This window comes from Crocuta crocuta, unplaced genomic scaffold (genome assembly GCF_008692635.1).
Source record: "Crocuta crocuta isolate KB4526 unplaced genomic scaffold, BGI_CrCroc_1.0 scaffold636, whole genome shotgun sequence".
NCBI lineage: Eukaryota > Metazoa > Chordata > Mammalia > Carnivora > Hyaenidae > Crocuta > Crocuta crocuta.
In genome coordinates, this window is record NW_027530380.1 from 1686 (window position 1) to 12159 (window position 10474).

Below are 10474 nucleotides of genomic sequence, written 5' to 3' on the forward strand. Positions count from 1 at the left end.
CAGCAGGGCTGCTGGGAGCGGCCGCGCATGTCGTCCTGAAAGCTCTTCGAGGAAGGTGCTGGGGTTTCCGCACCTGGAGTGGCTGGTGCGCACGGCGAGCCTGATGAAACATCAGAGAGCCAGGGCCTGCCCTGATTTCTGCCTCACTATAGCCCTTTGTTTTTATTTTCCTAAAAACTCATGTTAAAGTACCCATAACGTACAATTTGCAATCTTAACTGCGTTTGCTCAGGTCTGTGTCACTAAGTGTGTTCACACTGTGTCCCCAGAGCTGGCCGTCTTCCCAGGTGGAGGCTCTGACCCCGTGAACACGGACCCCCAGCCCCTTCCCCAGCCATGGCACCCACCGTCCCACTTAGGAGCTTGACTACTCCAGGTACCTGCCATCATGCCGGGATCACCTGACTGGCTTCTTGTGCTGAGTGTAATGTCCTCAGGGTCCAGCCGCGTGGTGGCCGACGTCAGGATTTCCTTCCTCTCTGAGGCTGGATACCAGCCTGCTGTGTGGATGGACCACAGTTTATCCGTGTGTGCTTGCTGGACACCAGCTCATTTCCATCTCTGAGCTGGTGCGAGCGAGGGCGCTGTGGACACGGGGTGCACCCTGCCTGCTGTTCTTCGGGGTATATTCCCAAAAGCAGCATTTGCTGGAATTATCAGTCTCTTAACCACAAACGCTGCCCCCGGGCATTCTCACGTCTTCGCCCCGTCTAGAACCAGGGCTCCTATGTGACTGCCTGAACGGCCCGGCGTTTGTCGTGATTGGATGGGCTGCGGGCCTGGAGCGGGATGCGCTCTGCGTCAGGCCCTGACCCTGTCCCTCTCCCTCTGTCCCCTCCCTCTCAGGCCGGCTTTCCCGCCTGCAGCCAGCAAGGACACGCTGTCCGCCTTTGAGTACCCAGAGCCCAAGCGGAAGCTGTACAGCGCGGTGCCGGGGAGGCTCTTCGTCGTCGTCAAGCCATACCACCCCCAGGTCGACGGCGAGATCCCCCTTCACCGCGGCGACAGGGTCAAAGGTCAGTGTCCGCCCTGCTGCTGGGGCTGGGTCGGGCCAGGCTCCTCGGCCTCAGGTGGCCCCATGTTGGGGTGCTGGCACCTGAAGCCTTGCTTCCCAGGGCGCCCGGGGGCACATACGAGCTCTCGGAGGGCAGAACGGGGAACAGGGGATGCTGGCTGAGGCATCCTGGTTGCCCGTTAGGGGAGCCGCACACGCATGTCTAGGATGAGATTCCATTGCGGAAAGTGCAGGGTCGGGGGGCAGGGCTCCTTTCTAGCTAGAAACCCCCTGAGGGCCCTGGGAAGAAGCTGCATGGAGGGGGTGGGGCGCCCGGGTGGCTCAGTTGGTTAAGGGTCCAACTTCGGCTCAGGTCATGATCTCGTGGCTCATGAGTTCGAGCCCCGTGTCGGGCTCTGTGCTGCCAGCTCAGAGCCTGGAGCTGCTTCGGATTCTGTGTCTCCCCCTCTCTCTGCCCCTCCCCTGCTTGCACTGTCTCTCTCTCTCTCTCAAAAATAAACATTAAAAATTTTTTTTTTAAAAAGCAGCAGCAGCTGCGTGGGGACATGACCTGGCACAGGTTGGATTTGCACACGTCTTGTTGGGATTTGGGGGCCTTTGGGGAGATTTGGGGCGTCTCGGTAGACCGTCCAGCGTGAGCCACAGCCTGGGGCCGACATCGTTCCTGGGAAGGAAGCCTCGGGTTGGAAGGAAGTATTCCCAAAGCAGAATCCTGGGAAATGGGGTAGAAAAGCATTGAAGGCCAAGGAGTTAGACTGTTTCCCAGGTCCTGGGGAGCCAGCGATGGTTTCTGAGCAGGGAGATGAGATGTGGGAAGATGGGTGTAATGAGGGCATGTGCTGGAGGTTGGCAGGGGTGTAGCCTAGCCCTGTGCTGTTGGAGGCCACGGGGAGAAAGTAGAAAACAGCAGGTGTGGGCTGCGGGCCACGTGGGGGCCGCTGACCTCACCGGCTAGAGCTAGCAAGGTCACAGCACGCATACCCGGCCATGCCCGGCCGTCCTTGGGGACAGATTTTTAGGAGACAGGACGCCCCTTCGAGGTGGCCAGGCCGGGGTCGAATCCTGCCCGCCCGCCAGGTCACAGCCCAGCCCCTCCCTGCGCTAATCCGCTGGACCTCAGCTGGCTTTTGCCAGTTTCTGATGTGATGCCAGGTGGGGGTTGGGGGGGAGGGGGCGTTCTCTGGAGGCTCCTCCTGGCCGCCCAGCTGCACATAAACTTGGCCATCCGGTAGGTGCACAAGTCCCAGGAGCTCTGGTCATTTTGTTTCCGGCATTTTTCCTCACCTTAGATCACGTCTGTTGATCTTTTCCCAATACTCTTTCCTCTGAAACATTCCCTTCGCTGTTAAGTCCATCTTGTGAACTTCTTAATTTCGGAAATGACATGTTTAAACTCTGGAGTTTCCACGCGTATTGTTTTTATCATTTCCTTTTACGTACCACCTCCCCTTGCTCTGTGGGTGTCTCGCTCCCCGAAAGCACGTGCTGTTTGAGGGCCCTGGAGCGGTGCGGTCCGCGCACTGAAGGCCCCGTCTGTGAGCCCCGCGTCCGGCCGTGCCAGGCTGGCCTTGGTTGGTTTTCTCTCCTCCTGAGAACGGGCTCCGTACGACCAAGTCTTGGTGTGTCTGGTGACCTGTTGTGTTGTGGACATCAGGCCGCTTAGTGGTGGGGATTCTGACTTCGCTTGGTTTTCTTCCGTTTGGCCGGGTTGCCTGGGCGACAGCGCCCGTCCAGCTCAGACCTGTGCCTGTCCGGCTCAGACCTGGTGCTTGGCTGAGCCGCTCTGTGTCCCGCATGCGGATCTGCCGGCCCCTCTCGGGCTTCTTCCCGTGTGGGGGCCCCTGTATCCGGGCGCCTGCTTTGCTGGCTTCATCTTTCTGGTTCTTCATGCTGCTTGGATTGCAGGGTCTTTCCCGGGGCCCCTCCACCCGCAGCCCTGTCTTGTGGGCTGGGGGCTCTCTGGTGCAGCTCCCCTCCCGCACCCCCGCACCTTCTGGCGTCTTCCCCTCCGGTCTCTTCCCTGGTGGCCGGTGGGGCCGTGGCCGTCACCCCCGTAAGCGGAAGTCCCTGCACCAACCCCGCGGGATTCTGGTCAGCTCTCAGATTATAAACTTCCCGTCATAAATGTAGAAATCCACACAGCCCGCAACTTTGGATTTAGCCCCAGAACGCATCGCGGGGCCCACTTTCTCCCCTACTGGCGAGCAGATTCCCGCTGTCCCCACAAGGACGCTGCTTCTGCAGACGGGCTGACACCTCCCCTGTGGCGATCACACTGGTCCCCAGACGGAAGGCAACGGGAGTGATTTTGCTGGGTGCCCGGGACCCCTCACAATGTGGTCCACCCAGCGGGTGCTGCCCCACCCTGTTCCCACCCTGCGTGTCCCCTGCACTGTGGCTGCGGAGGGTGACCTGGAGGTGCCCTGGGGACGCACCCCTCCCGCTTCCCCCAGCCCGGTGGGGGCACCTCTGGGAGCAGGTGCGGGAAGGTCAGGCCCCCAGAACTTGCCACATCCATGAGCTGTTGCCTGAATACCATTGGGTGTGACACGCAGCCCCCTGCACCCGGGAGGCCGGCGTCGCAGGTGAAGACAGATCAGCGCCCCGTGTGGCCTGCCCTTACGTCTGTGTGCACCCCACCTACCCCGTGGCCCCCAACACACCACCCGGGTCTCCCTGGCCAGCCCAACTCTGAGATCAGCTAAGCCCTTGGCCCTCAGCCCCTGCCTTCCTTTCTTTCCACGTGTGCCCATGGCGCTCTGCGCCCCAGGGCCACACGGGACTTCGGGCCAGGCTGGCAGGCGACCACTGGCCGGTCACTTTGTATCTGGGAGCTTTGCATCTGTTTCCATACGTTGGGGATCCTAACAGAGGTGTAGATGAAGGTGGGGACTCTCGTCCCTGAGCACCTACTGTTTACTCTGCACACCACCGGGCCTGTCGCGTGGTTGTTGCACGCACACCTCCCAGCAGCTGTGGCTCCGGTGAAGACCTCCCCGTCTCCCCACAGCTGGTCCCCGGGGGGCTGGGGTCCAAAGCTACTTGCTGTGGACTTGGAGCCCAGGCTGGCCCCACTCCTCCCTGCTCCATCTGCTCTGCCCGCGAGCCCCGCGTGCCTGTGCCCACGTTTGTGGTCTTGACAGGTCTTAGACAAGAGGCAGGCGTGCCGTGTCCCCTCGCGCATGGACGGGAAACAAATGCAGGAGGGGCCTGGGGCTCAGGTCAGGGAGTGGGGTCCATGCGGGTGGGGAGTGAAAGACGGAATCTGAGGAGACCCTGAGTCTGCAGCCTGGATGAGGGGAGGCCGGGGAAGAAGGGAAGGAGCCCCAAAGCCCAGGGACGGTGGGAAGGTGGCTCAAGGCAGAGATGTGGACCCCGGCCGCAGAGGGGGCCCCGGCCGGGCAGGAGCCCGGGGTCAATGGCCTGGGGGCATCTGCCCCTCTCTGCTTGGTCCCGGGGGCCTCGCTGCAAGAGAGCAGGGTGTGCGGGAGCCAGGCCCACCCCCCACGGAGAGCAGAAATGACAGAGATCAGTCCTTGAAGGATGGATGCAAAGGACTTCTATTCCGAGGACCGCCAGGTGGGCCGTGCAGGCCGTTATGCTGGGCCGGGGCCTCCTTCCCTCCTGGCCACACCGAGCGGCCTGGCCTTGCGAGCGGCCCCTGCGTCCTGGTGGGCAGCTCTTGGAGACAGGAAGCCCGAGTCTCCCTGGACCTCGGAGGGTACAGAACAGAGGCAGGAGACCTGGGGAATTTCCTGAGAAACCCAACTGACTCCTTCCAGGGGGTGGGGGTGGGGGGTCCCAGCAGCAGCCGGGAAGGCCCCGGGGTCTGCGGACAACCCCCCAGCTCCCTGACCCGCAGCCGTGGAGGGTGGGCCTTACTCTTCCCAGTGGACCACAGAGCCCGTGCACCTGGGAAAGCGTACCTTGCACACCTGCCCCTAAGTGTGGGTGCCCGGGAACAGGGGGTGCCCGCTCAGACGCCCCTTGGGATGCCTGCGTGGAGGAAGGCCCAGGATGGCTTGCAGTTCAGACGGGCTCTGGTGACGTTCCCGTCGGGGGGCTCAATGCGGAATGGGGGCTCGCTCCCAGACACGCAGGTAGACCCTTCCTCCACGACGCAGGCAGGTGCGTGGCAGGGGGGCGGGGACTCACACAGTGACAGTCCCGCCCAAGCCGGTGACGGCCCCGCTAATCTAGTCCCTATAGCATAGTTTTCCAGTTGACAAGGCAGGGCTGTGCATCTCTGGAGAGGGGAGGCCCGGACTCGCAGCCGCTACGTGGACACCTTCTCCAGCTGCCATGCCGCAGCCGTGGCCTCGGAAGCGCGTGGCCTTACAGAGGGCGGGCCGATACTCCGTTCTCAGGGTGCGAAATGCCTCCTTTTCAGTGACTAGAATCAGTAATATTGGGTGAGCCCAACTCCGCCCCCCACTTGCTTACAAGGAACACCCTCTCCTGCCCGGACGCGGGTGCGCCCCAAGGAGGTGGGTGCACACGATCCCAGGCGCACAAGCCCCGCTGTGTGGCCGATGATCTGGCAGACATGGCTCATTGCGGCTCCTGAAGGGCAGGGGCCGGCCAGGCACGCACGGCCTGAAACAGCAGAACATTCCAGACGGGACCCAGCGTCCCGCCTGCGCCCGCCCCTGCGCCCCAGGCATGGAGGACCTCAGGGGCGCTTCCCCGGCCTCCCTGCATCCAGCACACATCCTGCTGCTTCCCCCTCAGCCTTCGCTCTTTTCCGTGGGTCTCAGGATTAAAAGAAGAGACTTGGAAGTGTGACGCGGTATCCGTGAACCTGCGGTGGGTCTTCCCTGACCCTGTGATGGGGAGGCTGGAGAGGCTGCCCAGGGAGCCCTGGGTTATGAGCCTCAGCGATGCACACGGGAGCTTGGCGGGCAGTGTCCGGCTCTGACGGGTTGGGAACCCCGGCCCGGGGGTGTCCCACAGAGAAGGTGTGACCTGGGCATATGGCATCAGCCCGTCTGAGGTGACCCTCTCGGGTGTGGGCCCCGGCCAGCTGGCTGCGTGGGGCCCAAGGGGCCGGCGTTGACATCGGACAAAATGCTTGAAGCTGCTCGTGTCCACATTTCACTGTGCAGAGTGGCCCCCACGGGGGTCTAAGGGGATCACGAGCCCCCGCTGCCTGCCTGACCCGTGTGATCAGGGGCTCTTCCCTGACGGGCCGGCGCCCTCTGCCTCCGGTGCTCTCGCCTCGAGGCCAGACAGAACAGGGGGTCAGCGGACACCCCCCAGCTCCTGCTGAGATTGTCCCCAAACTGGGAAAGATCAGGCAGACCCAGACCTTTGGAGCCCCCCCCGGCTCAGAACGGGCAGACTCAACCTCCTCGTTCCTTCTGTCCCTGGAGGTGACCTGTCCCCCCACTTTCCCCCTGACATCCTTGATGGCAGGCACTTCCAGTCCCCTCTCCTGTCTCAACTGGGACGCCAAGAGCAGGGACTGAGTAGCCGCGTGACCTGTGGTGCCAGATTGCGTTGTGTCCCTCAGGCCTAAGGGGAGAGGAGATCCGGGCACTCTGGCGTCCGTGCTCTCCAGGTCCCCTCGTGGACAGCTGCGTAGGCCTGGCCGAGTGCTCTGGCACGGCTCTCCCCGGGGCCCCCGAGCCCACCCGCTGACGGCTTCCCCTTCTTGCCTCTAGTGCTGAGCATCGGAGAAGGAGGCTTCTGGGAAGGCAGCTCCCGTGGCCACAGCGGATGGTTCCCGGCCGAGTGCGTGGAGGAGGTGCAGAGCAGACCCAAGGACAGCCAGGCAGGTAAGGCGGGCGCTGTCCCTCGCTGTCCCTCGCCGTCCCTCGCCGTCCCTCAGGCCCGGGGCGGCCCATCGGTCGTGCAGTGAGAATCGGCTGGTGCCTGGCTATGGAGAAAGGCCGGGATTCAAAGCAAGGATTCCTCTCTGTCATCGAAAGAGGTTGATTCAATTCCTCTGGGCTTTGTCCAAACCAGAAATAGATTGCAAGACAGTGCGGAAGCTTTTAGTGAAGGGGCTGTTCCGTACACGTTCCAGAAAACTTGGATCGTTGGTTTTAGCGTCGGGAAAGGGCTTTCGTGGGCTGAGTGCATCCTGGAGCCTGGTGGTGGGTCTCGTGTGGACGGCCCTCCCTTGGAGCCACACGGTTCAAGGTTTCGATGAAAACCACTCAGGAGAGGTTGGTGTTCGCGAAGGAAAATCATTCCCGCATCTCTCAGGACTCCAAATATAGCCTTTGCTGAAAACCGTTTTGAAATCGATTGCCAAAACATTGATTTGATTAAAACGTTGAGAGGTGATCGCCGGTGTAAACTGGTGTTGGGAACAGACCCGACGGCTGGGGAGGGCGAGGCACTAGGCGTTTGGTCTGCGAGGAGCCGAGGCCGCGTGTGCGCTCTGTGGCCCTTGGCTGGATTCCAGACGCACCGCGCACATGTCTGAAGCAGCCGTGTTTGCTTCGTGGCCAGTGGCTTTGCTGCATCCGCTCGTGCGGACGGGTGGCCTGTGTCCTGAGCAGCATCCCAGCCCCCGTGCTCCCCAGGGAGCCCCTGCCCTGGGGCCGGGTCTGCCGGGAGGCGGCGGGGTGTCCTGAAGATGCAGGCTCTGGAAAGCACGGTGGTGTCGCCGGCCTGCCGGCCCCGGACACGTGGCTGGCTTTGCAGACTCTTCATCGGGACGCTCAGCTCGTTCCCTCTCCGAGAACTTTGGTTTCAAAGGCGTGTCCGTTTGTGCCAAGCTTCCCACTGTTCAGCCTCTGCTCGGGTTCAAGCACCAGAGGGGTCTGTGACGCACGCCGTGTTGTGCGGGTGTGGAGGTGAGAGGCTTCCTAGACTTAAGCTTGGAAGTGAAGGCTGTGGCACTAGCTCCACGGGAAAGGCGGGCGAGCGGGGCAGCGGTCAGCAGGGGGCGGAGCTGCGCTCCCGGTGTGGCGATGCGTCCTCCGAGCGCCTGGCAGCAGCCCGACCTGCTGGCCGTGCCTACAGCCCCCGCCCGCCTGCGTCCCGTCTGCTGGAGGCCTGCCCAGCCCCTCTGGTCTGTGAAGGGCAAGACCAGAGCCTGTGAGGGTGACTCCCCTTCCCGGTTGCCCCCGGGCTCCCTGTCCCTTCCCTCCTGCCTGGGGGGGGAGCACAGCCGCCTCTCCTGCCACCCGGCCTCAGCGCTGCTGATTAGCCACACACACCCCTTCCTCGGAAGGACTCGGGCACCTCGGTGCGGCGCAGCCCAGAATGACCACACGCGTAGGTCACCCGGGCCTTCCGACTTCCTGCATCCTCCAGAATAATCCTGCCTTCCTGCAGAGACGGAGCAAAAGGCAGGGGCCCTCGGCGCCCCTCCTCCCCTCTCCCCCTCCCACCTGCCAGCACTGCCTCACTCTGCGCGGATAAGATGCCCCCGGGGCGGGTGGGTGACATGCAGCGTGTCCAGGCTGGCGGTCACCTCCGGGACGGCTTCCTGGGGGCGGCGGCGGCCTGTGCGTGTGTTTACCGCGGGGAGGCTGTTGGGCGCGGCGGGCATCCATGGAAGAATGTTCCTCGCTCCCACGGGAAGGTGGCCTTCGGATAAGGCCGTGTTCTCCAGCCAGGCTGATGTCCGGCCCGGCGTTCAACCTTCCTGGGGCTCCAGCCGCTCCTGGGGCTCCCTGTGTGTCTCTGTGGGTTCGTCCCTGACTCCCACACGACCGTGCCAGACCTGGACCAGTGGCACCCCGTGCAGTCACCCTGCGCATGTTTCCTGAGCGCCTCCTGGCCCCGGGGCGGCTCGTGGGGCCTGAGCCCGAGACCAAATGAAGGCCGTGTTGCCCATAAGGAGCTTGGGAGCTGGAGCAAATTACACTGTCATGAATTAGCATAAGTCAGTGGCTTCAACCCCCACAATTCACTGTCCTGCGGTTCTGGAGGTCGGGGGTCTGGTGTGGGTCTCACGGGGCCACCGTCCTTTCCGGAAGCTCTAGGGGAGAATGCACGTCTCTGGTTCCTCCAGGTTCTAGAGGCTGCAGCCGGCGTGGCTGGCNGCCCCTCCGCCAGCCTCCGGCTGTGGGCCAGCTCCCTGCCCTGCATTTCTCTGACCGCCTCTCCTCCACGTTAGGATGCGCGTGGCCAGACTGGGCGCACCTGCATCAGTCAGGTGCGGGTAAGCCGATTTGCAACTTCGTTCATTTTCCTTTTTCCACGCAGGGTCACTATTCAAGGCTGGAGTTTCCCTGGAGGGTCACCCTCTGTCTGCCAAGGATGCAGCCACCGTGCTGTGACTTAGGCTATGGGTCAGAGGGGGAAGGCATCCCTGTGACCTGGGGCGGAGGGCGGCGGCGTGGGAGCTGGATTTGAGGGCAGGGAGGTTCTGAAGGGGCTCCTGGCACATCCTGTGGGCCCCAGGCTCTATCAGCTTCTGACTCAGCTCTGTGGGTTCTTTTTTGCGGATTTCCCTCATGAAGGTATCGTTTATGTGCGGTGAGATGCTGCGGTTATGAGCGCAGTTCCGCGCATGTTGACAAATGTGTACAGCTGTGTCTGTGACCACACTTGGGATACAGTTTCACGACCCGAGCACGTTCTCTCGAGGTGTCTCCTGCCGTCCCAGCCCCTCCCCCAGCAAGGTTCTGCCAGCAGAGACCCGTGTCGCTGGTTGAATCTCACAGAGATGGGCGCCCTGCAGCACGCGCTCCTGGGCCGGACTCCGTCCACGCAGCCGAGTGCCCTGACATTCAGCCACGCCGCAGCAGGGACCATGGTCCATCCATTCCTGTCGCCCAGGTGTACTCTGACCCATGCCCCCTTTGTTCGTGCTCCCAGCGATGGGCATTTGGGCTGCTTCTCAGTTTGGGCTCGCGGGGAGGTTTCTGCGTGAGCCTTTCTTCAGACCTGCATTCATCTCTCCCTGGGAAAGTTCCGGCTGTGCACCTGCTGGGTCACAAGAGAGGAGCATGTTGCACTTTATAGAAACATCCAGACATCCAGACAGCCCTCCCCGCTGCCCTGCCTCTTGGTGCCTCCCACCCCCCCCAACATGTGAGGGCTCCAGTGGCCCCACTTCCTCAGCGATGTGTGCGCTGGCCTGTCTCAGGCACTGTGGCCGCTCCGTGGGTACGGAGGGCACCACACTGCCCATGCCACATGGCAGGGGCCACACTATCAGGGTGCGTCTTTGTCCATTTTTATAGAATTTTTTTAAATGTTTATTTATTTAGAGAAAGAATGTGTGCAAGTGGGGCATGGGCAGAGAGAGAGGGAGAGAGAGAATCCCAGGCAGGCTCCACACTCACTGCGGAGCCCAACACAGGGCTGAAACTCAAAACCATGAGACCATGACCTGAGCCGAAGTCAGATGCTACACCGACTGAGCCCCCCGGGTGCCCCGTCTTTGTCCAGTTTTCACTGTGCTGCTCTTCGTGTGCTCCGCTCTCAGCCTAGTCACATACGTGTTGCCAGTACTTTTCAGAGCCTAGGACTTGACTTTTCGTTTTCTAGCTG

The 10474-nt window shown here is 62.3% G+C and overlaps 1 protein-coding gene across 1 annotated transcript in view; it reads left to right on the forward strand.

Moving 5' to 3' along the window:
• Window positions 1–846: 846 nt before the first annotated feature.
• Window positions 847–10474, forward strand: part of SHANK2 (SH3 and multiple ankyrin repeat domains 2) — a gene marked incomplete at its 5' end in the record, with an annotated part of 263327 nt that continues 253699 nt past the window's right edge. Inside the window, 2 exon segments of the mRNA XM_077766560.1 lie at window positions 847–1016; window positions 6679–6792. Coding sequence (XP_077622686.1) covers window positions 847–1016; window positions 6679–6792 — 284 coding nt within the window.